The sequence below is a fragment of the Kalmanozyma brasiliensis genome (genome assembly GCF_000497045.1).
Source record: "Kalmanozyma brasiliensis GHG001 unplaced genomic scaffold PSEUBRA_SCAF11, whole genome shotgun sequence".
Taxonomy (NCBI): domain Eukaryota; kingdom Fungi; phylum Basidiomycota; class Ustilaginomycetes; order Ustilaginales; genus Kalmanozyma; species Kalmanozyma brasiliensis.
Window position 1 is genome coordinate 378,553 of NW_015961950.1, and position 24,773 is coordinate 403,325.

Here is a 24,773-nt window from a genome sequence, read left to right on the forward strand (position 1 = left end):
ACACACACACACACACACACATACGCATATTCGCACGTCTCGCCATCACCGTTTGGCCGGCCGCCTCGTCGGCTCGGCTCTGCCATCGAATGGCAAAGGTAAGCACGCCCTCTGTTCCGGTTTCGTGTGTCACTACGAACTTTTACTAACATCTTTTCAATTTCCCCTCTGAATTCAGGCGTCTTCGCAGAGCCTTTTTTAACACTTCAAATCGTTAGTCTGATGTGCCAGGCAAACGTAGAGGACCCCTTCCTCTGAACGGTTTCATCAGTCTCGATGTTCAGTCGTAGTTTTCACGACGCCAAAGCACTAGCATCAACCGACTCCTCCTAATTCAATAAATAGATTATTTTCTTCTAAATTAGTAATAACAAGAACGCCTGTGAGCGTGATTTTTCCTTTCTGCTTGGTCAAATTTGCGACGGATCGCCGTGGCTGGCTGGCTGGCTGGCTGGCTGCCGGTCTCGCCAACTGAGCCCTGATGAATGGATTGCTGGCTCCTCCTCGTCCTTTCTTTCAACTCTTCACCGACAGACCCTCCCTCTCTCTTTTGACGAAGCGAGGTCTTCTTTTTCCCTCTTCCCCTTTCCTTTTCTCTTCCTTCCACCTTTCCTCTTTGCAGCTCGTTGTCTTTCGTTTCTGTTCGAAGGACATTTGGGTTTCATCAAGAGAAGAAAGTCAGGAGAGACCTGGTTCTTTCCCCCCTTTTCGACATCCTCGGCCTAGTTCTCAGCCTCGCTATCGGCAGGATCGAACGGCTCGTCGACTCGGTTTTCTCGTCTGGATCGACCTCTTTTACGACGCCGGATCAAGCAATCTCGAAGCGCTGCTGACGTGGACACTTGGTTGTGTTGTACCTGGCTCGACTCGGACCCTCACCGCTTCTGCTCAGATCCCCTCTTCTAGCAGAGCTTTCCGTCCTCTCAACCACCACCACCACTCGCGCGCTCTACCTCACGAAGCGGCTCTCCCTAGCTGCTTTGCTTCTCGACATCTTTCACTGCCCATGTCGAGTGATTCCAGTCCAGCGGGCAACTCTAACCACGTCGCCGCCGCTGGTCCCAACGGTGATGCAAACGCCGCCGACAACTCTCGTCGTCAGTCTGCAGTGAGCCTCCCCAAAGGTGCTGCCGCCAACGCCCGACCCGGCGCCGCCATCAACTTTGGTTCGGTTCACGACCAAAACGCTATGCTCTCCTCGTCTCCCGCTGCTCAACCTAGTTCTGGTCAGCACTTGCACGGAGAGAAACCTACCGTCTTTGGCTCGGTAGCTGCGAACGATTCCAACTCCAAAAAGACCACCATCGGCTTCGCTGGCGGAAAGTCGGACGCTCCTTCAGCAGCTTCCGGCAACGGCACCCCTGCCAAATCCATGGACTTTCAAAAGCTCTTCCAGGGCTCTGGCTCGCCTGCGCCATCCCCGGCTACAGCATCCACCGCATCCACCTCGCCATCTGCGTCGAGCGCGGCTGCTCCTTCCACGGCACCATCCACTCCACAGCCGCATGCTCCTTCGCAGAACCAGCAAGGCGGCGCTCGTCATGCCTCTAGCAACTTGAGGCCGCCCTCAGGCACGCCTCACCACCCCGGCGCAAGGCCGTTCGAGCCTCAACGTTCGCCCTCAGCACACCAGGCTCAGGGTTCCAGAATTGCATCTCAGGGTCCCCCTCATCAGCAGTTCCATGGCCACCCTCAGGGCGGTCCCCAGCAGCCGCGTTCGCCTCACATGGCCAACGCCGTTCCAATGCAGGCTATGCAGGCGATGGGTGGTCCATGGCAGCACCAGCAGCCCATGGGCTACGCGCCGCCTCAGTACGGTTACCACCCCGGATACGGCTACCAGCCCGTGCCCCAACACTGGCAGCAGCAGCAACAACAGCAGAACCAGCAGCAGCAGCAGTCCGGTTACGACATGCCCGGCACGCCTCGCTCGCCACGCCACGCCAACATGGGTTCGTCGCCCATGGGTCCTAACGGTCTTCCCGGCACCCCCAACATGGCTCCTTCGACGCCGCTGTCGGGCCGAGGCGCCAACGTGCCTCCTTCCCCCTCCACCGGTCACAGCAATGTCAGCTCGCCTGCGCACCAGCCCATGTCGCTCGCCCAGGGCGGTCGTACACCCAGCTTCAGTCCTGCTACCAGCTACGCTCATCACTCGCCCTCGCACTCGTTCAGCAACCCCATGAGCCCGGCTGCACGCCAATTTGAGCCTCAGGTCAAGAGACAGAGCGCTGCCATCCGTATTGTCAACCCAGAGACACAAGCTGCCGTGGATGTTCAGAGCATCCAGAGGACCCCCTCGGTCTCGCAAAAGTCGACGCCCGTACCTGCCCCTGCTACTCCTGCTGCCGCCCCTGCCGTCAGTTCGCCGAGCGTCTCAAAGGCAGCTCCAACTGTTGTGCACCAGCCTGCCAAGAGCACTCCTGTTCGCATGGAGACCCAGGAAGCTTTCCTTGCCCGTCTCAAAGCGGACGCAGACAAGAAGAAGGCAGAGCGAGACTCTAGCGCCAAGGACACGGACGCCGACAAAAAGCAGGCCGACGACAAGGACAAGGCCGATGCTGAGGCCAAGAAGAAGGCCGACGAGGAAGCCGCTGCCAAGGCTGCCGCCGCCGCTAAGAAGGAAGCCGAAGACAAGGCCGCTGCCGAGCGCAAAGCAGCTGAGGAGGCGGAAGCTAAAACCAAGGCAGAGGCGGAGAAGAAGGAGCGCGAAGACAAGGAGAAGGCGGAGGCTGAGTCTAAGGCCAAGGCCGACGCCGAGGCACAGAAGAAGGCAGACGAGGCCAAGAAGGCGGAAGATGACGCCGAGGCCAAGGCCGGCGCCGCTGCTGCCGCCACTGCTGCTGAAGCCAAGCCTGCCGCTGCTGAAGACAGCAAGCCCAAGAAGCTTGCTCCTATCGACACCGAAAAGGCCTCGCAGCACCAGGAGGGCGACGGCAAGGACGCCGCCGGCATGCGCAGCTCCGTCGCCGATGTCGAGCGCATGGCTCGCGAAGCTTCGTCTGTGCCCCCCTCCGCACAAGATGCACCAAGGACCCCTGGCCTTCCCCAAACTCCTCGCACCCCTGGCACTCCCGGCTTTGCTGGTCTCCCTGCCAAGCCCCTCAGCACGCTCGGCACTCCCGCCAACGGCATCAAGCTGGACAGCGAAGCTCTCGAAAAGAAGAAGAAGGTCACCGTCGAGCCCACGGGCGCTGCCGCATCGCAGCATGCTCCCAAGGCCGCCGAGAGCTCTTCGAGTGGCGCATCGTCCTCGCTGACGTCCGCCAAATTCATCGACAACTTCAGCAAGGTCAGCTATCCCGACAACATCAACTCGCCCAAGTCCGAGCTCAACGAGTCGGCCGAGCCAGGCAAGTTCCGCTACGACCGAGACTTCTTGTTGCAGTTTATGAATGTCTACACCGAGAAGCCCGTCGACCTGCCGCCACTGGCTTCGATCGGCATGGAGAGCGGCGGCATGGGCGCCAGCTCCCGTCTCAACCGACGCTCTTCAGCGATGGGCCCTCCTGCTGCTCCCGGCCGAGCTCAAGGTCTTGGCATCAGCAGCTCTTCCAGCTTCGGTGGCAAGGGTGGCATCGGCTCTTTCAGCCACCCAGCCAAGACCAGCGAGGAGCGTTTCGCCGCTGCTTCCGGTGCGCGTGGCGGTGCTATGGGCGCCTTCGGCGGTCCTATGGGCTCTTTCAACGCTGGCGCACGATCGCAACCACTCTCGCGAACCGGCAGCGGCAGCACTGCCTTGCCGTCTCGTGACATGATGGGCACCGGTATTCCCAACGGTGGTCGCACGAAGAGCAACCGTGGTCGCCAGCGCGATCCCAACTCGAGCCGTGGTCCTCAGGTCAACCCTCCCGAGAAGGGAGGTCCCACGATCCCTCTCGATCAGGTGGTTCCTCTCGCCAACTCGGAGAACCGATGGAGCCGTGGCGCCACCGTCAAGGCCGACTCGCCCGAATTGGTGCAGCGAAAGGTCAAGGCGCTGCTCAACAAGCTCACGCTCGAAAAGTTCGATTCCATTTCCAACCAAATCCTCGAGTGGGCCAACAAGTCGGTCTCGGAGGACGATGGCCGTACCTTGCGACAGGTCATTCAGCTCATTTTCGAAAAGGCGACCGACGAGGCTGCATGGTCCGAGATGTACGCTCGTCTCTGCCGAAAGCTCATGGAGGAGGTCAGCCAAGAGGTCAAGGATGAGAGCCTGCGCACCACCGACGGCAAGCCTGTTGTGGGTGGCTCGCTCTTCCGAAAGTACCTCCTCAACCGATGTCAGGAGGACTTCGAGCGCGGCTGGGCCCAGCGCGATACTGCCATTGCTGCTGCCAAGTCCAAGGAGGCCGAGGACAAGGCCAAGAAGGACAGCAACGACAAGGCCGAGGCTGACGCCAAGGCCGCTGAGGAGCGTGGAGAGAAGCCCGCGGAGGAGCCAAAGGAAGCCGAGTTGCTCTCTGACGAGTACTACGAGGCCCAAAAGGCCAAGCGACGTGGTCTCGGTCTGGTCCGATTCATCGGCGAGCTGTTCAAGCTTAGCATGTTGACAGAGCGTATCATGCACCTCTGCATCAAGAAGCTGCTGGCCAACGCCACCGATCCTGAAGAGGAGGAGATCGAGTCGCTCTGCAAGCTCATGACCACTGTCGGTAAGCTGCTCGACACCGAGAAGGCTCGAGGCCACATGGATGTCTACTTCCAGCGCATGAAGGAGATGTCCAAGAACGAGGCTGCCATCAACTCGCGTATGCGCTTCATGCTCACGGACGTGATCGAGCTGCGCGAGTCCAGGTGGGTCCCCCGACACGACAACTCTGCGCCCAAGACCATCGCCCAGATCCACGCCGACGCTGCCAAGCAGCAGGCGCAGAGGGACGCCGAGAACGCCATGCGCGCACGAGGTGGCCCCATCTCGCGCGGTGGTTCCAAGCGTGGCCAGGCCCGTGGCGATGGCCCCGATGGCTGGAGCACCGTCGGCGGTGGTCCCGCTCCGCCACCGCGTCCCAGCAAGGCCGGCGATCTTTCGCACTTTGGCAAGATCGAGCGTGGCACTTCAGGCCGACCGCTTTCGTTCGGTCCCTCGACCATGCTGGGCAGGAAGGCCCCGGGCAAGGGCTCCGAAGATGGCAGCCAGCCTCCTACCCGCACCAGCTCGCAGACCAACATGTTCTCGCTGCTCAACCAGGCCGGCGAGGGCGATGCCGCACCCAGCGAGGAGCCACAGCGACCCAAGCTCAACCTTGCTCCTCGTACCAAGCCCCTTCCTGGCGCTGACGAGGACGGTGAGGGCAAGGACGAGGCCGACGCTGAGGGTGAAGGCGAAGGTGAGGACGACAGCGCCAAGCCTGCCGATGACATGTCGGACGAGGAGGCGAAGCGCAAGATCAACAACGACATCAAGGAGTTCCTCGAGATCAAGGACGTCAACGAGGGTGTGGAGGCGTTCAACACTTTGCCAGAGTCGCGACGATCCCAGTTCGTCGATGCGATTGTCGGCAGCGCCATCGAGAAGAAGAAGGACGACGTCGCCAACGTGGCCGCGCTCTTCGCCAAGCTCAGCGAAGATGGTCACCTCGACGAGGACACCGCCTTCAAGGGTTTCGAGCCGCACATGGAGTTCTTGGACGACGCTGCCATCGACATTCCCGCGATCTACTCGTTTGTCGCCGATTTGTTGGTGGGCGCCAAGCTGTCGCAGGACAAGATCGAGGAGCTGGCCGGCAAGATCGAGGGAGAAGGCCTCAAGACCCCCAAGGACAAGCTCCTTGAAAAGGTTGCCGCTGCTCAGGAATGAAATGTCCTCGTGCCTGCGCGCAACCACCCACGCGTCGCTCTGATGTGACGAACGCGTGTGGCGGTGCCCTCTCCCCCTCGTCCTGTGCAGGTCCACCTGTCTTGCGATGGTCCCTGTGTTCCTGTATCTTTCTCCATCGCCAGCAGGCCTTGCACAGTCGATGTCGCCCGCCACGCCACTTCGACGATCGCTCAAGCTTCAGCGGATCATCCACCCACCACCACCTCGTCCTCGACTTATAGATCTCGGCAGGTCTCTTTGACTCCATCTCCTCGCAGCCCACCTCGGAACGTCGTCTCTCCTTCTTTTCGTCGTCTTTCCCACCGACTCGCGCATGCGCACTTGCTCGCACGCTCTTTTGCGTCGCCTTCACCACCCACGCGACTTGCAGATCACTCTGCTGTCCTACTCCCAAAACTCTCCCCAACCGAAACAAAAACGATCCGAACAGAAAACGCGTCGCCGCTGTCCGTTCCGCACTCAGCGCGATCAGACACGAACGATGCCGCGACTCGAGAAAATCCACAAAAAGATCACGACGACCGATTCCGATAGTCTCTTCTTCGCTCACGAAGAGGAGCTTTGTACATATCACACACAGTCGAAGAGCTCCTGCCGTTTCCGCCAATGTGTGGCTGTGTCCTAGGTTGTTGTACCTATGTCTGTAGTGAGTCGTGTCTGTGCTGAGCCCTGTAGAGCAAGGTCGAGAAATGTGAATAGCAGGAAGTACGACTTGACCCAGGTGGATAAGATGATGTCGGTCGTGTCTCAGTAGGACAAGGCGGGAGGTGTGCGATGCTGGGGTCTCATTGCTTCGCTGATGGATGTGGTTTTTCAAGGATAGGGTTAGGGTGAGGGTTTTGGTCGATTGCTGCGCAGCGTCGACGGGTCCGTGAGAGCTGTCATTGGCTGTGTGGACAGATCGTCCGCGTTCGGCTCGAGATGTCGCAGCGCGATTTCAAACCAGTCATGAGGACTCTATCGACTCACCTCCCTGACGAGGCAGGGCAAGTAGAGCGCCAAGACGAAGAGCGAGACCCAGAGCATCGCGACCGGTGGCAGAGCGGATCCAGATGTCGGAGGGGACAGGTCTGCATCGGGCAAAGTAGAGATACAGTAGATACTGGATTATGTCAAAGAGCTGGGAATGGATCAGTACGAAGCTTATTCCTCGTTTTGGATCACATTTGACTACCGAAGGCATCCCCAACAAATCCAGTCACAGCATGGAGGAGGGCAGCCGTCGGAATGCTCTGTGCGCAGGACCTTCGAGCATGAGATCGGGGTGACGATGTGACTGGCAAGGAAGGAGGCGTGGGAACCGTGAGAACTTAAAAACCTGCACGAAGCATTGCCTCTTTCCATTCGCTGCCGGGAGACATTTCGGCTGTTGCGCTGCTGCATCGCAAAAGTCGATCCGGAAGCTGCTGCTGGAATGCCGTCGATTGATACTTCGAGCCTTTCTTTCGAACACTTTGCAGCTTTGGTGGGCGGAAGTCTGATGGTGCATTGAAAGTGTGGGACACGGCGCATTTTCGTTCAGAAAGACTGAGGTGAAGCGCGGCGAAATGAAGTCTCTTGGCAAGAAATGTTGTCCGTACGCTGCGATAAGGTTCAAGAATCGCTAAACGGGACGACGAAAGGCTCGAGAATCGGCTCGTCTCCCGAAGTAATTGAGTGGGAGAATCAACGGACAACCTCGAAGTTGTCACGGTGCTGATCGCTGAAAGGGACGCGCGTCGCCAAGCGAATCGCAGTAGCACAGCGACGGCGTCCACTCCTAGCCGCCAGCTCTGGAGTTCTTTGGAAAAGGGACGCAGACCCATTGCGGTCCAGTGCCTTTCGAGAGCTCAGTCGCAAGCTGGGTCCCCTTCCTCTGAGTCTCTCAGAAGGAGCTCGGTCCAAACGAGGAAATGCGCAGCAATTCGTCTCCTGTATATAACTCGCTTCGTCGACAGAAACATCTTTCTTGACCTTTCTTCTGCGATACCTCAGATTTGTACGCCCCGTCATCGGTGGCCTTTGCCCATGTGTTCCTCAGCAAGCAGCAGCCACGACTCCTCTCCTCCCGAATCGGACGACGACACATACATGGATTCATCCAACACCTTTCCTTCTGAGGGCGACACATCAGCTATGACCTCACGTCTTCGACCCCGTCTCTCGCTGCGAGCCTCTGTTTCATCCGAGCAAAATGGTTTCATAACGACGGTCCCGCAGCAATATACGGAATTTGGGTCGTTGATAGCCGGTGAGCTTCACCTCACCAAGTGGGCTCTAAGCGAAGGCTTTTTCTTAACCGTCTCGAGGAAGACGTCTACTTTCTGCTACCTCAGATGCTTCCAATACAAAGACACTGAAGACCCCTGTTCCTATCAGCTTAAAGTAGACATCATACAGGGCACTGAAAGGTTCAGGCTGCACGTCATCGAGGATCGACACAACCATCCCCCGGACAACACTCCTGGCGAGTCACCTGCCGCCCCGTCAAACCGGTCCATGTATACTGCCTCTCCCAGCTCAGCGCTCGTCGCACCTCTGGCGACCCAAGCTCGTAGCTGTGGGGATTCGAACAATGGACAGCAAGGCTCGCGATGGCAATGTGCCGCGGTCCAGTATCACGTGCCCGTCCCACAGGAATACCTGGTTCCTTTCCAAACCGCAGAGCAAGCTCAACTCATGCTGACTCGGTGGTCGATGGACGAAGGCTATCTACTGAAGGGCGGGGGTGGCTACGCATCGTATCACTACCTGAGATGCAACCGATACAACACCGGGCCGCTACCATATTGCCAATACTCCATCAGATTGGGACCAGCCGAGAATTCTTCAGGGTGGGAGATCGACACCATGTCTGACGTCCACAACCACCCTTCGAGCTTACCTGTCAGGCAGCCCGCTGCTGCTTCGATCACAGCACCTGTAACGCAGTCCAGCACGGCTAGTGACACCGTCCTGCCTTCAAGTACTCCGACCCCTCAACCTCGAGACCAGCAACAGTCGGCATCTGTCAATCCCGTTCCCGTCCTGGCAGCCTCCCCGACTCCACGCGTCAAGATTAGTCTCAAGAGGTCCAGTGCTGATCCGCAGAACAGTTCTTCTGCAGCCATCGTTCCCAGCCCGGCGCCGCTTACGTCCTCAGCTCTGACCGAGCTTCACAACAAGACGTCGGTTCCTGCACAGCGAGGTCTCAGCTCTACCAACGTCACTTCCGGTCCGACAGTCTACCCCCTTCCGTCCCGTAGCAACAGCGATCAACCGGCCGGTCATACTTCAAGCACCAACATCTCTGTCGCCGTCGCTTCGAGCTCTACACGTGTTCCCTCCCCTTCGACCGTTCACAAGACCGCGGACAGCCCTGAACAAGCTTCTGCCGACCAGCGGATGCAGGTTCCCGACGGCACATCAGAGCCCCTGGCGAAGCGTGCCCGCACCGATTCCGCTGACGAACCGACGTCACACGTCACGGCCGAGGGTGATCCCACCCCTGAAGGCGGTGCTGTTCAGCAAGACGGCAATCCCAGCTGCGATCTCGTGCGCGCGATCTTGAACATTCCGCAGAAAGAGTTCTTCAACGACATCTTGCAGCTCTCCGAGCTGGAGCTTCATCAGTATCGGCTGCGCAACGACGAGATCAACAAACGGCTCAAGAAGCGCTTGAAAAAGTGATTCTCGAACGACTTCGATGGGTGATCACGACACCTACCAGAGACTTCATGTCTCCTGAAAGACTCAAGACCGTGCCTTGATTTCCCCAAAACCTGCCACATGATGACTACTCAAAATCCCCCCACCGTCGTCGACACTTTCAATTCTCCACCTCTCAGCCCCCGTGATGTCGACCGTATCAATGTAGTCAGCTTTGAAATCAAATGCCAGCCTTGTTCCCCCTTATGATGATCTCAAGATATGCTAGACAGTCCTGTCCAATCAAGCCCTGAGACTTCGCAAGCGAGCAAAGTAGTGTAACGATCGAGTGTATTGAAAGTCAAGTGAGCAATGACAGCGACGACAATCTCGACTGCACCTCTGCGACGGCGACCAACCACGCAGAAGTACAGGAGACAGAGATGACGACCGAAGCTTTGGGACATGGAGCAAGGGAAGTGGGGTGCGATCGAAACGGGGAAAGCCAGGGAACGAACGGGAAAAGGGAAGGGAGAGCTAGATTCGGAGAGGGGCGGGGTTGGACCGTTTGAGGGGAGGGAGAGTCGTACGGTGGCCTGACGACTGAGGAAGGGAAGAGTGCTGCTGCTGCACGAGTGGGGAATGGAGCGAAACGAGTGTGAAAATCGTGCCAAAGGCGACATGCAAGAGACAAGAACAGTGACGAGAGAGAGACGTGACGACCGAGCAAAAGAGACGAAAGACCAAGTGTGTCGGGAGCGGCGGTGAGGGCGACCACGCGTGTCGATCGGAAAATTGGAGCAAAATCGAAGCCCTGCGCTGTGGGCCTCAGTTGATGGGGAGCGAGGTGCATCCGATGTTGACCAGACCATCCTGGGAGACATTGGTGCAGCAGACGGGTGAAGACTTGCACGTCGACTGCAACGCCAGTCCGCCGAGGGCAGGGATCTGCTGGCAGTTGAGACCGATGTCGCCCGCAATGCTGTTGAACCCGAGCAGACCGGCTAGCGTCTTCTTCTTGCCCTCGTCGTTGATCACCTGGCTGCAGCACTGGGCGGCGCCGACGGAGCACTGGCCGTTGTTGTTGTGCTCACGAGCATGACGAGGACGAGGACGTTGACCCTTGCCGTCGACGGAAGGGGTGCGCTTGGCCATCTCGGCATCCGCCTCTGCCGCCCATCGCTTCGCCAGATCCTTCAACAGGTCCTCGTTGCCCACCGGCACCGAGAGGCCGCCCATCGCCCCGCCCAACAGCGCACCAGGGTTGAGCCCGCCATCTCGCTTCTCCAGGTGCTCAGCCGACCCCGTCAAGGCGTCCACGCTGTGTGTCGCATCCCCCGTGCTCGTCTTGTCCAGCGCCGCCTGCAATGCCTCAATGGCACGCTGGAGCACCTCGAACTGCTCTACATCCAGCGCTCGGCGGGTGTTCGCGCTGTTTACGATATCCGAGAGGGCAGAGAGGGTCGCTTGAGCTGGGGCTACTTGGTGCACGTTGTTCTGGATCACTGGGTTCTCACCTCGTCGGGTCTTTTGGCCGCTCAGCACTTTGGAGAGCGCAGCGGTGACGGCGGTTGCGGGCGCCACCTGGTCGTCGTTGACGAGCCCATCGCGCTTGCTGGCGGCCTGATCGTTGGCGACTTGCGAGAGCGCGGCGAGCGTCGCTTCGACGGGCGCGACTTGGTTGGTGTTCGACAGCTCAAGCGAGCGAGAGGCTTTTTGAGTGTTGAGCACCGAGGAAAGAGCGGCGATGGTGGTCTGAAGAGGCAGGACCTGGTTGGTGTTCTCCACAATGTTGGTCTCGCCGTTGGTGCGCTTCTCGACGGACTGGTTGTTGAGCACCTGAGAGAGAACGGCAACGGTGCCTTGGACGGGAGCCACCTGGTTGTGGTTCTCGATCGAAGTGAATTCAGGAGCCTTGCGCTTCTCCACGCTCTGGTTGTTCAGAACTTGTGAGAGGACAGCCACCGTGCCCTGAACCGGAGCAACCTGGTTGTGGTTCTCGATAGAGGTGAACTCTGGGGCCTTGCGCTTCTCGACCGATTGGTTGTTGAGCACCTGAGAAAGAACAGCCACGGTGCCCTGGACAGGAGCGACTTGGTTGTGGTTCTCAACCGAGGTGAAATCGGGAGCCTTGCGCTTCTCGACCGACTGACTGTTGAGGACCTGAGAGAGGGTTGCGACGGTGGTCTGGACCGGAGCCACCTGGTTGTGGTTTTCAAGGACGAACTCGGGAGCCTTGCGCTTTTCCACCGACTGGTTGTTCAGAACCTGGGAAAGGAGAGCGACAGTGCCCTGAACAGGCAGCACCTGGTTGTGGTTCTCGACTTTGGTGTGCTTCTTGCCATGACGCTTCTCGACGCTCTGATTGTTGAGAACCTCGGACAGGATAGCAACGGTGTCCTGGATGGCGCCGACCTGGTTGTGGTTCTCGAAGCTGTCGAACTCGGGAGCCTTGCGCTTCTCGACGGACTGGTTGTTCAAGACCTGAGACAGGATAGCAACAGTGTCCTGGATGGCGCCGACCTGGTTGTGGTTCTCGACGATCGAGTCAAACTCGGGAGCCTTGCGCTTCTCCACACTCTGACCGTTGAGCACCTGCGACAGGAGAGCAACCGTCGCCTCCACGGGAAGTACCTGATTGTGGTTCTCAAAGACAATGTCGGGCTTGTCGTTGTGACGCTTCTCAACAGACTGGCTGTTGAGCACCTGCGACAGGAGAGCCGCAGTCGTCTGCACGGGGAGCACCTGGTTGTGGTTCTCGATGATCGAGTCGAACTCGGGCGCCTTACGCTTTTCGACGCTCTGGTTGTTGAGGACCTGCGAGAGGGTAGCGGCAGTGATCTGGACAGGAGCCACTTGGTTGTGGTTCGAGACCTTGGTGGTGTGCTTCTTGCCGTGACGCTTCTCAACGCTCTGGCTGTTGAGGACCTGAGAGAGCAGAGCAGCCGTGGTCTGCACGGGCAGAACCTGGTTGTGGTTCTCGACATCGAACTCCGGAGCCTTGCGCTTCTCGACAGACTGGTTGTTCAGGACCTGGGAGAGGATGGCCACCGTATCCTGGATAGCACCGACCTGGTTGTGGTTCTCGACCGAATCAAAGTCGGGAGCCTTGCGCGAGACAAGCTGCTCGTTGCTGACCTGGGAGAGGACAGCAGCGGTACCCTGGACGGGAGCCACCTGGTTGTGATTCTTGACCGTGACGTCGCGCTTGCTGGCAGACTGAACGTTGTCGACCTGCGAAAGAACAGCAACCGTGCCCTGAACGGGAGCCACCTGGTTGGTGTTCTCGATCGTGACATCGTGGTCGTGGTGGTTCCAGCGCTTGCGGCCAGCGGACTGGAGGTTGGCGACCTGCGAAAGCAGAGCAGCAGTAGCCTGAATGGGAGCCACCTGGTTGGTGTTGTCGATGTGGGTGCTCTCGTGGGCCCAACGCTTGGCGTGAGCTGTCTGCAGGTTGGCGACCTCGGAGAGCAGCGCGGCGGTGGCCTGGATCGGGGCAACCTGGTTGGTGTTCTCGACATCAAAGTCGGGAGCGTTACGCTTGCCGGCAGACTGACCGTTGGCGACGGCAGAGAGAGCGGCGAGGGTGGCCTCGACCGGGAGGAACTGGGCGCTGTTGTCCACGTTGATATCGCCGCGCTTGGCGTTCTGACCGTTGGCAACGGCCGAAAGGGCAGCGAGCGTGGCCTCAATGGGAAGGATCTGGTTGTCGTTCTTGACGACGTTGTCGCGCTTGGCAGCCTTCTGCTCGTTCAGGACCTGAGAGAGAGCAGCGATGGTGGTCTGGATGGGTGCGACCTGGTTGGTGTTGTCGACCTTGAGGGAGCGCTTGGCGCTCTGTTCGTTGAGGACCGCAGAGAGGGCGGCGACGGTGCCCTGAACGGGAGCGAATTGAGAATGGTTTTCCACGTTGATGTCGCCGCGCTCGACGTGCTGGAGGTTGCCGACCTGCGAAAGGGCAGCGACGGTGCCCTGGACGGGGGCGACCTGGTTGGTGTTGTCGACGGTCAATCCGGCGAGGACAGGGCCAGAGAAGGCAGAGACGGCTGCAACGGCAGCGAGGAACTGGAGGTACTTCATGGTTGTTGAGTCGAGAGGTTGGAGAGTTGAAGGTCAAGAGAGTGTCAAGAGAGTGTTGTGTGGTCGATGTGGTGAGGCGGTGTTGGTCGCTTGTGGTTGGACTGGGCAGCAAAGGGAAGGGAAGGGAAGCAGCAGCAGGAACAAGGTTGGAGAGGAGAGGAAAACTAGCTTGAGAGACGGAAGCGAAGAGGGACAAGAGAGTCGAGGTTATATATCTCTGATCAGTGCTCCGTCAAGCGCGAGGACGGGTGTGGCAGTGATTGCTTCGCGGTCGACCTCGCTCGACTGTATCGAAGGAACAGTGAGAGGATCAAAACATTGCATCTGTGATTCGAGAGCGAGCATGACTGTGGCAGACTTACGTTCGTGAAAGGATACAATCGAGTCGGTGGCGTGCGCCGCATTCGCTGAAAGCCGGCGTTGAGCGAGGTTTCTCCGAGGCATGTTTGCAGCAGCAGCATGGCAATAGACCGGGAGAGAGAAGAAATTAGAAGGCTGTGTTTGCTAGTGTTTGCTGTCATCAGCGAGGGGAGGATGTGCAGGAGATTCCGAAGCAGCAGGCAGGTGCATTGCGGACAGGGGACCACGGACCAGGTACAAGCGAGGAGGTGCCAAGGCCGGCGCAACTGGATCGCAGAGACGCCTCATCAGTCGAATGACAGGATATGCGGCGCTGGCAACCTTATTCGGAGACATAGGAATGAACCATTGCGGCATATCTCGTGAATCAAGGAAACAGACGCCATGTTATCCTGGGTCGCTCGCCGAGATTCCGGAAGTATCAAGCAAGCAGCTGTTGCTTTGCTGTGCGGGTCCCGGTGCAGGACACGACATTTGCATCGACATTGGCATGATCCATCAAGACAGAAACTCGTGCTTTCTAGTCGTCCGTAAACGATATCAAGCCTCGTTGTTGCGTGACAATGCCTGGCACAGGGTGATATCTAGCCAACATGGCGCTGACAAGACTTTGACGAGCGAGGACCGCATCTGTCGTGAGCAGAAAGTGCGGAGCTGTTGTCGGGAATGCAGCGGTCAAATGGGGACAGAGCCTTTCGCGTCGAGTTTGAAAGCGGCTCGTTCATCCTCGCTCCCTGACGCTGTTCGGGAGACGAAGATGCACGGCTGCTCACGCTGATCAGGAACAGCGCACTAGCGTCGAAGATCCATGTTTGTAAGCGAGAACGAGCTGCAGATCATCAATGGTGCGATCGAAGCTGCTGTGCTAGAAGTGAGTGTGCATCAGTGAGACAGAACCATTCAGCTCTGGCTGATTTGAGCTGATGCAGATCCTTCCGAACCGAGATGCTGAAGATGATTCGAGGTCATGGCGGACCAGATGCATCGGTCATTTTGGGAACAGACGAAAGAAGAAGACGACAGCGATGGGCAGGGTCGAGGCGTGATGGGTAGGTCGCGACCCGGAAAGTTGGCGTGCCGTTGACTGGCATGCAGAAATGCGGGCAGCGCCTACGGAGGATTTGCGACAGTCACGAACTGGATAGTGGGCAAATGGCGAAAGGCGAATGAAGATGTGGCCATGTTCGGCGGTCATGCCAAGGTGGACAGCCATGCGCGCCAGCTCGCTTGGAAGCAAGGGTGAGATCCGGGTCAAATGAAAGGAGAGTGGCGAGCCTGAGTGTGCATGATGCGGAATGTCTCCTTGTCGTTGGCGCTCCTTGACGTTTTCTGAGAACTCAGCCGACAGCCGACCGCACCTGAGTGACTGATGAAGAGAGAGGAGAGAGGCGCAGAAGCGAGTGTGTGTGCGTGCGGTAAGGAGCTCAGATTCGGACAATTTCAACATTTGCAGCCTGCAGCCTGTGGAATGTGGCTGACGCGACGAGCTTGTGCGCTTGTCACCGCTGCACGTCAAATTCCCTCGGTCCGATCCAGCTGCAGAAGTCATACTTCTGTCGAGAGGTGCCCTGCGCGAGGCAAATTGGTTCTCACATCATCAGAGTGACTGGCACTGAGTCTGTGGATGTCCGGCTGAGAGCATCGGTGTCGCCTCTCACGCAGCCTCAACTGATTGTATCCGGCTGAGCTCGTCATCTCTTTCCCGCTGCCCTTCACTGCATGAACTTCATCCGCATCAGATCTCTCGATCCAGTTTCGAATGACTTGAGCAGCCTACACGACGATCAACACACAATCACAAATAGACATGGGCGTACGGGAAGATATTGCAGGGAATGTATGCATACAAAAGGTCGGATGTGGGAAATCTTGCTGAGCACAGATCGTCAGGTCAAGAGTAGCCCGACCTGAAAGACCCTCGAGTTCCTTTTTTTTGGTTTGCAGGAGATGCGAGGTGAGCGAGATGCGATGCTCACCCTTTTTCAATGCAGGCAACCGCTTAACGGCCACCGAAAGCCTTCTGCATGGAGCGCTTGAGGCGCAGCGAAGCACGGCGGTACTCGTCGGCCGAAGCGTCCTGCACCTCGAGGAGCTCGAGAGCCTTGGTGAGCTCCTGCTCGATCTGGATCTTGGCGGGGCGCTTGAGGTTGGCAGCGGGGCTCGAGATGGTCTCCTCAACCGAGTGCACGTAGGCCTCGAGGTCGTTCTTGGCATCGTGCTTGGCGGTGAAGTCCTTGTCGGCCTTGGAGAAGGTCTCGGCATCCTTGATCATCTGCTCAATCTCGTTAGAGCTCAATCGGCCCACCGAGTTGGTGATGGTGATGTTGGCCTTGCGGCCGGTGATCTTCTCCTGGGCAGAGACCTTGAGCAGACCGTTGGCGTCGATCTCGAAGGTGGTCAAGAGCTCGGCCTGGCCACGGGGCTGAGGGGGGATGCCGGTCAGCTCGAACTCACCAAGGAGACGGTTGTCCTTGCACTGAGTTCGCTCACCCTCGTAAACGGGGAAGGTGACCTGGGTCTGGTTGTCCTCGACGGTGGTGAAGACACGGGTCTTGTTGCATGGGATGGGGGTGTTACGGGGAACAACGACACCGAACACGTCACCCTGCATGGCGACACCGAGCGAGAGAGGGGCAACGTCGAGCAGCAGAAGGTCGGCGGTCTTGTCGCTGGTCTGGTTGGTGAGAACAGCGGCCTGGACAGCGGCACCGTAAGCAACAGCCTCGTCGGGGTTGATCGACTTGTTGAGCTGACGGCCACCGAAGAACTCGGAGATGAGCGACTGGATCTTGGGGATACGGGTGGAACCACCAACGAGAACAATGTCGTCGACCTTGTCGGCGGGGATCTTGGAGTCCTTGAGCACCTTGGCGACGGGCTCAATGGTGCCCTTGAAGGCGGCGGCGTTGATCTCCTCGAAACGGGCACGGGTGATGTTGGCCTGGAAGTCGGTACCCTGGAAGAGCGAGTCGACCTCGACGGTGGTCTGGGTGACCGAGGAGAGGGTGCGCTTAGCACGCTCACAGGCCGAACGCAGACGGCGGACGGCACGGGGGTCACCGGAGATGTCGAGCTTGTTCTTGCGCTCGAACTCCTTCTTGAAGTGGTCAAGGAGAGCGTTGTCGAAGTCCTCACCACCAAGGTGGGTGTCACCAGCGGTGGCCTTGACGGCGAAGACACCACCGGTGATGTTGAGGAGCGAGACATCGAAGGTTCCTCCACCAAGATCGTAGATGAGGACGTTCTTCTCGGTCGAGGACTTGGAGTCGAGACCGTAGGCGATGGCGGCAGCGGTGGGCTCGTTGATGATACGGAGAACATCGAGACCAGCGATGGAACCTATTGAGTGCGATAGCAGATATCAGGATAGAAGAGGTCAGTGACTTGAGATAGCAAGAATCAAGAGGCAGGTATTCGACCCGGCCATCGTTTCTGCTGATGCTGCTGGCCGGCTCCACCTTTGGACATCCTCCATGTCGACCTTTGTCCATCCGCGTCGATGCTGCCACGGAATGCGCTCAGCTAGCCGTTCTTAGTAAAATATTTGTGCTTCCGCATCGCTGGAGAGCCTCGGAATTAGCATGGAATAAATTTGTATCATCGCTGCGCATTCCTTTCCTTGTTGTCCTTGTTACTTGGGTCGTCCTCCTCCTTTGCCGCGTATGCGTCCTTGTCGTTGCCGGCAGCAGAGCAGAATGTCGATGGCGGGTCAATTCTAGAAGCAAATACGTACCAGCATCCTTGGTGGCGAGACGCTGCGAGTCGTTGAAGTAGGCGGGGACGGTGATGACGGCCTTCTTGACCTCCTTGCCGATCTTGGCCTCGGCGATCTCCTTCATCTTGGTAAGGACCATGGAGGAGATCTCCTGGGGGGAGAACTGCTTGGTCTCACCGAGGTAGTTGACCTCGATGAAGGGGGAGCCATCCTTGTCAATGACAGTGAAGGGCCAGTGCTGCATGTCCTTCTTGACGTCGGGGTCATCGTATCGGCGACCGATGAGACGCTTGGCGTCGAAGACGGTCTGGCGGGGGTTCATGGCGGCCTGGTTCTTGGCGGCATCACCGATGAGACGCTCGCTCTCGGTGAAAGCGACGTAGGAAGGGGTGGTGCGGTTACCCTGGTCGTTGGCGATGATCTCGACACGCTCGTTGACCCACCAACCGACACAAGAGTAGGTGGTACCAAGGTCGATGCCGATGGCGCCCTGGTAGACGGTCTCGTCGACGGGAGTAGCAGGAACCTCGCTGGACATGATGACGAAGTTTTGGGTTTGGGGGGATGATGAAGGGGAAAGGTGGGGAGGAAAGAAGGATGGCGAGCAAGCACCAAAAAAGCTTTGCTCGCTGTTGACGCCTGTCTGTGGCACTCTTTCGCCTCTTTCTGCCTTTGCAGAGTGGAAAAAGTCTACGCACAGGCGGCGGTCACTCTGTGTGGTTTGGCTGGCGTGCTGCCGTGAAATCGAACTTTTGGTCAGGAATTTTCGTGCGCCCGTTTCTTCTCGAGGCTGGCTGTGGTCCAAGCTGGCTGGCTGTCTGGCTGTTGGTTGGTTGACGGGCGAGCCAACTGCTTGCTCGCCTTTCTGGGCTGCTTGAAATTTTTCGAGGCAGCAGCTGGCGGAGTCGTCGATTTCTTCTCAGATTCAAAAAGAAACGCGCTTAGCCGTCTCTCCTTCGTGCTGCAGCTGGAAGAAAAATTTTGGAAGAAAGGTCGCACGCTGCAAGCACAAAGACCCTGGCTTGAGATTCCCATTTCAACAGTTAAATTATCGGCTCGCGGAAATTGTATTCAGGCTGGCCAGGGCCTGAAATGTCCAGCTTCACCTTCGAATACAAGAACGAGTTGCTGCGGCACAGGCTACCAAAGGACCCTGAACATCGAGATCCCCGTGTCTCGTGCGAAAAGAAGAATTAACGGTTCCGACTATCGCCTGTCCAAAAAAGTGGATCGGCTGAGCTCACACGAGCACCAACAGCTCATGCTGGCTTGATCGCGACCGTATCGTCAACATCGTCAACCCCTACCTACGATCAGTCTCGGCACCACTCTGTCGCGATCATGGCCAGCCCGATCGCCAGCACCTCAAGGACTACCCTCGGCAGCTTGCTGAGGAGCTCGCTTCCTTCCAAGACCGCCGCTCCTCGCTCCACTCTTCTCACTCGTGGTCTGGCCACCGATGCTCAGCCTTCCTCTACAGAAGCGGCCGCCGCAGCCGTCGAAGCCGTCGCTGCTGCTCCTCAGTCCGCCGAAACCAACACCGCCGACGATGCGCTCGAAAAGCGTCGCCTCAGGCGCACCGTCATGAACCAGCTCTCCGACCTCGGCAGCACCCAGACACGCGCCAACTCGTTCCGACCGCACAAGCTGCGTCTCAATCCCATCGACGCGCACAAGCTCACGCTCAGTCACCTTGTCGCCTCTACCGCCCAGGTCGGCCACTCGCTCTCCTCGCTGAAATCGGCTAACCAGCCCTACATCTATGGTCAGCGTCACGGCGTTGCCATCTTCGATCTGGAACGCGCGACGCTTCCGGCGCTGCGCAGAGCCGCGTCGGTAGTCAAGGCGGTTGCTGAGCGCGATGGTGTTGTGTTGTTTGTCGGCACTCGTCCTGGTCAGCAAGCGGCTGTCTTGGCTGCAACCAAGAGGCTGGGCAGCAATGGCTTCCATGTGACTGCCGAGAGATGGATGCCAGGCGTCATCACAAACGCGCCCAAGCTGCTTGCGTCAGCGATCCTCAAGTCCATGGACGACATCGACCCGTCCGGCGCGGGCAACACCAACCGACTCGCCTCGCAAACCCTCCAGCCGGATCTCGTCATCGTACTCAACCCCGTCGAGAACTCGTTTGCGATCCGAGAGGCTACCCAGGCCAACATCCCCACCATCGCCATCACAGACTCGGACGTCGACCCGAGGTCCGTCACCTACCCGATCCCGGCTAACGACGATTCCATTCGCAGCGTCGAGCTCATCATCGGCGTGCTGTCCAAGGCTGGCGAGGAAGGGCTCAAGGTGAGGGCGAAGAAGTTGGACGAGGCTGACAAGATCGAACGCAAGGTCAACAGGACGCTCCAGAGACGCATCGAGGGCGCCAACTTTGATCCTCGCACCCGATCGCAGCCGAGCCAGATGAGGCGCGAGTCTGAGCAGGACGACTAAAGTTCAAACGCACGCAGCAATTCAACTCATCTGTGATATCGTACTCATCGACCGACCTTGTGCAGATCGTTCACTTGACTGATACACAGCGGTGGCAAAACATATACTATTGAGACAGGGTATAGCGAAATAAAGCGTTGTGCACATCAAAGGTTCCGACGAGTCCAAGCAGCGAATCTATCCAGTCCACTCCCCACCTCTCGTGAGCGAAGCGAAGTACCCTCCCATCTTGACGAGATTCTCAAACTTGCCCTGTTCGACCACCCTCCCCTCCTTGAGCACCAGCACGCGATCGCACCTGCGCATCATCTCGACATTGTGCGTGATGACCAAGGTCGTCATCCTTCTCCGCCTCACCTCTGACTCATCCGCCAACAGCGTCTCGACCACCACCTGCTGATTCGCCACGTCCAGCGCCGAGGTGCATTCGTCTAAGATCAACACTCTTGCTCTCACCCGCATCAGCGCGCGGGCTATGGCGAGACGTTGAGCTTGACCACCCGAAAGTTTGGCCGTCGCGCCGCCGACACTGGTGTCGTATCCACCGGGAAGGGTGGTGATGAAGGAGTGAGCGTTGGCTGCACGTGCTGCGTCTTGGACCATCGCTAAGTCTGCTTCTGCCAGCGAGGAGCGAGTGTGCGCAAGGGGCTCTTCGTAAATCTTGGCGTTGGCGCCGTAGGCGATGTTGTGCGCGATCGACGTGTCGAACAGGCTGGGGTTCTGGCCTACGACGGAGATGTGTTCGCGCAGCCATTCGACGGAGAGGGTGTCGATGGGGGTGCCGTCGAGCAAGATTTCGCCGGAGGTCGGGTGGTAGAGTCGCTGAAGGAGGGCAGCGACCGTCGACTTGCCGCACCCAGACGCGCCGACGATGGCAACGACTTCGCCAGCAGATACGCCAAAGTCGACGTCTTGCAACACCTGATGGGTGTCCCGTCCAGAATAGGCGAAGGATACATGGCGGAACTCGATGTTGCCCCTGACATCTCTGGTGAGCGATCCCGTCGCCTCACTGCGCGGATGCGGTTGCAAAAGCAAATCCAGATCCGCCAACGCCTTCATACTCTTCGACAACCCCGGCAAGAACGTTAGCATCTGCGCCGCAAACGTCACCGCAAAGATGATCAGGTTGAACACCTGCATCATCTGTCCGAAATCGTACTCCCCGGACACAATCAACCTTGCGCCGACGTAAAAGATCAGCGCTTCGGCGATGTACGTCAGGGCCTCGCTGAGTCCGTGTCCGAACCCAGCGAATACAGCGCTCCTCATCCCACATCGCTGAGCATCGTCCACCGCTGCACCGTACGCTGTGGCGAACACGCCTTCTAGCGCCATCGTCCGTATCGCCCGAATATGGCTCACCATGTCGTGAAACCTAGCGGACACTATTTCGCGCTTGAGTTTGTTCCTCGCCTCGTAATGTCCGATGACGCGACTCTGGAGGAACGTCGCTGCCAAGAAGACCGGTCCGAAGGCTACACCTGCCAGCGTCAGCTTCCAGCCAACCACCATGGCCCAAACAATGCCGAGCGTGATCATGGACGCAATGAGTGCGAGCTGACCGATGATCTGACCGACAAGTCCACGTGCATCGTCACCGTCCTTGACGATGCTCTGGCAGACGCGGGCGGGGGTGTGCGACGGTCGGTCGAAAAACGTTCGGTCTTGGGAGATGACGTTGCGATAGGAGGAGGTTCGAAGAGTGAGCAGCCACTCGTCTGCGAGGGTCTCCATGAAGAGGTAGCGCGTGAAGGCGAAGATTCCCTCTAGGAAGGCGATGAGCAGCACGAGGAGCGAGTATCTGAGCACGGTGGCGGACTGATCGGGTCGACCCATGGTGGCGAGGAGCTTGGCGAGGATGAACGAGAAGATGGTGGTCAATGTTCCGGCTAGGACGCAGATCAGCATGCCGAGCAGCAACAGGGCGCGGGAAGGGATGGTCCTCCAGAGGATGGACGATACTTCGCGCACGGTGGGCATGCGGCTTGGCACCTCGGAAGAGGGGACAATGGTCACTGAGCCACTTGCGTCCGTGGAATGAGGAATAGGTTGTGCATCCCATCGTTTGCGCTCGACGGTGCCATTCCGCGCACGGCGATGACTCGCACTCGACCCAGTCGCTCTCAATGCCTCTGCATCCTCAAAGTAGCTGTTGATCGCCTGCCGCTCCGCCAGCCGCAACGGCTTGAGATGCGAAGGCACATTCTCGAGCTTCTGCGAGATGATCAGCGAGAGATGCTCCGACAGGATCCCCCCTTCCCTCTCCCAACCCAGCATCGACCGGTACTTCCCCCTCTGCCGCCGGCTCGGCTCGTCGTACGTCCTCTCCACCTGCTGCTGCACCATCTCTGCTTCCTCTTCGTCAGGCTGTCCACTCGATCGACTCTGCTGCATCGCCATGCGTTGAAACGCTCCAACCTTCGCCTCGAGATCCGCGCGATATCCCTGCTGGACCAACCGTCCGTTCTCGAGAAGGTAGAGGAAATCGCCATCCTCGATCTGAGACAGGTCGTGGGTGATGACGATGGTCGTTTTTCCCTTGCGCCATGCTTTGATCGCTTCATGTACGAGGTGTCGCGTTGTTGGGTCCAGCGCAGAGGTAGCTTCGTCGAGAATGAGCACTGATGGGTCGCGCAGTCTCGCCCTCGCAATGGCAAGTCTTTGCCTCTGTCCACCTGAAAGTGCGGTGCCTTTGGCGCCGAGCATCGTGTCGTACCCGTCGGGCAGATCGCGGATGAATTCGTGGAGGAGGGCTAGTCGGCATGCGTTCTCCACGTCGGCGCGTGAGACGTTAGCCATGCCGTCGGAGGTGGCGAGTCCAAGCGCAATGTTGTCGTGCACGCTCATGTCGAAGACGACGCTGTCCTGGGAGACCGCCCCGACATGACGACGGATCCAGGCTGGGTCGAGGTAGTCCGCTACCTGGTCGTCGATCTGGATGCTTCCCCCGCTTGGCTCGTACAGCCGCAAAAGGAGCTGGGCAATCGTGGATTTACCCGAACCAGAACCACCGACAACATAGGTCGTTTCGCCAGCGGGAAAGTACAGGCTGACATTGTCGAGGACGAGCGTTGAGGGTCGGGAGGGGTAGGCGAAGGAGAGGTTGCGCAGGTGGATCTCGCCAAGACACGTGGTGGGAGCGATGCGGCGCAGGTTCTGCACGCGACGTCGCGCGCGGTGTCGGTGAGTGAAGGTGGTAGGCGTTGAGGGTGAGGCGGGGATGCGCTCGATCGACATGGGCACCGCGCGCGCGCGACGGGGATCGTAGTCGAGCGTGTTGACTGTGAAGATGTCGGAGCGTGGCGAGGTGAAGCCGGGACTGAGGGGTGTCTTGTCGTCCGTATAGCCAGATGATCGCATCGAAGCCGTGCTATTCGAAGTGCGCAACTTGTGTTGCGGGACATCCGGCGAGTTGATCAGGTTGACCAGGTTAGCAGCGCCGATCTTGCCCTTATCGATGTACGTTAGCGCCTGAACGATCTGACCCATCGTCGAGGAGACCAACAGACTCGCCATGAACACGGTCATGACCTGACCCGGCGTGATCTTCCCTTTGCCCACCAGGTGGCTGCCGAACCAGAACCCTTGGACAAACGTCGCAAAGACCAGACCGCTGGTGACACCGAATCGTGCAGCCCACCACAGCAGCGTTTTACGCCATGACTTGCACCCCTGCTTAAGCTCGGCTTCGAATCGGGTGGTCTCCTTGCGTTGCGCGTTGAATGCTTTCACCGTGTTGATGGCTTCGATGACGCGCTCGACCATGGACGTGGCGTGTGCAGTACTGACTCGCTCCCTCTGTAGCCACTTTGCCGCGCCGATCTCGGTCACCACAGTGAGCACTAGTACCACTGGAATACTCGCCAGAATCACCAGTGTCAAGCTCCAGCTGGTGTACAGTGCGAGCACGAGACTCGCCAGCGCCGTCGTGACGTGCTGTACGACATTGCCGACCTCTCTCGAGAGCGCTACACGAAGGTCGTCGAGCTCCCTGGCGCATTTCGTCATCAGTCCCGCCGGCGAAACCTCCTCTTCCCCATCCTCGTTCGACAAACCCATTCCTGTATCGTACCACGCCAGCCTCTTGCCCATGACAGCCTCGAAGAGCGCCCTTCTCGCCCTTGCCGCCGCACGCTCCCCCAAGCAGATCCACGCACTGACGCTCAGCGTGCTGATCACAAAGCACGCCGCTGCTAGCCCAAGAAGCAAGTAGACCGAGGAGAGGATGGAGTGCATCAGCCGATGATGCGCAGATGACGGGATGGCGGAGGGTGGAAGGAGCGTAGGGTTGTACGAGGTGAACGCGTCAAAGGCGTGACCGACCACTTTGGACATTGCAGTCGGCACGAGTCCAACTATGAGACTGCAGAGCAGAGCTGGGAGCAGGAGGAGTAGGGCATCTCGTGGTGTGAGGAAGGTGAATAGGAGACGGATGGTGGGTTTGGCGAGCGGTGTGGAGGGTGAGGATCGTTTGGTGCTGATGGGTGTGGTGGATGTCGTGGATGTCGTGGATGTCGTGGTTGATTCGTGCTTCCCCATCTTGATCATGGTGCGTTAAGATGAAGCTATAGGCGATGAAAGATGGTGGTGAAGATAGTGCTCAGCATCGAACAGCGACGACGTTCAAACGAGCAGGAGAGACGGCTTGTGGAGAAGTCAGACGATGTCAACCTCAAACCTCCACGACCCTTGCCACACCCTCACGTCAGTGGCCAGCCCCCGCTATCTCACCGGACAAAGCCTTCCGCAAAGCCTCACCTACAA

The 24,773-nt window shown here is 58.5% G+C and overlaps 6 protein-coding genes across 6 annotated transcripts; 3 read left to right on the plus strand and 3 right to left on the minus strand.

Annotated features, from left to right (window-relative positions):
- Positions 1 to 1,006: 1,006 nt before the first annotated feature.
- PSEUBRA_000988 (Initiation factor eIF-4 gamma, MA3) lies at positions 1,007 to 5,782 on the plus strand (the record flags this gene model as incomplete). Its single annotated transcript, XM_016434254.1, has 1 exon — positions 1,007 to 5,782. The coding sequence occupies one exon, from the start codon at positions 1,007 to 1,009 to the stop codon at positions 5,780 to 5,782; it is 4,776 nt and encodes a 1,591-aa protein (XP_016294381.1).
- Positions 5,783 to 8,281: 2,499 nt separating this feature from the next.
- Positions 8,282 to 9,451, plus strand: PSEUBRA_000989 (uncharacterized protein; the record flags this gene model as incomplete). The annotated part of the gene is made up of 1 exon (XM_059464492.1): positions 8,282 to 9,451. The coding sequence occupies one exon, from the start codon at positions 8,282 to 8,284 to the stop codon at positions 9,449 to 9,451; it is 1,170 nt and encodes a 389-aa protein (XP_059321103.1).
- A 786-nt stretch (positions 9,452 to 10,237) lies between these two features.
- Positions 10,238 to 13,489, minus strand: PSEUBRA_000990 (Hydrophobin; the record flags this gene model as incomplete). The annotated part of the gene is made up of 1 exon (XM_016434311.1): positions 10,238 to 13,489. The coding sequence occupies one exon, from the start codon at positions 13,487 to 13,489 to the stop codon at positions 10,238 to 10,240; it is 3,252 nt and encodes a 1,083-aa protein (XP_016294382.1).
- Positions 13,490 to 15,848: 2,359 nt separating this feature from the next.
- Positions 15,849 to 18,102, minus strand: PSEUBRA_000991 (Heat shock protein 70 family; the record flags this gene model as incomplete). Its single annotated transcript, XM_016434321.1, has 2 exons — positions 15,849 to 17,188; positions 17,583 to 18,102. The coding sequence occupies 2 exons, from the start codon at positions 18,100 to 18,102 to the stop codon at positions 15,849 to 15,851; spliced, it is 1,860 nt and encodes a 619-aa protein (XP_016294383.1).
- Positions 18,103 to 18,905: 803 nt separating this feature from the next.
- On the plus strand, positions 18,906 to 20,006 carry PSEUBRA_000992 (Ribosomal protein S2; the record flags this gene model as incomplete). Its single annotated transcript, XM_016434299.1, has 1 exon — positions 18,906 to 20,006. The coding sequence occupies one exon, from the start codon at positions 18,906 to 18,908 to the stop codon at positions 20,004 to 20,006; it is 1,101 nt and encodes a 366-aa protein (XP_016294384.1).
- Positions 20,007 to 20,183: 177 nt separating this feature from the next.
- On the minus strand, positions 20,184 to 24,548 carry PSEUBRA_000993 (ABC transporter-like protein; the record flags this gene model as incomplete). Its single annotated transcript, XM_016434320.2, has 1 exon — positions 20,184 to 24,548. The coding sequence occupies one exon, from the start codon at positions 24,546 to 24,548 to the stop codon at positions 20,184 to 20,186; it is 4,365 nt and encodes a 1,454-aa protein (XP_016294385.2).
- Positions 24,549 to 24,773: the final 225 nt, after the last annotated feature.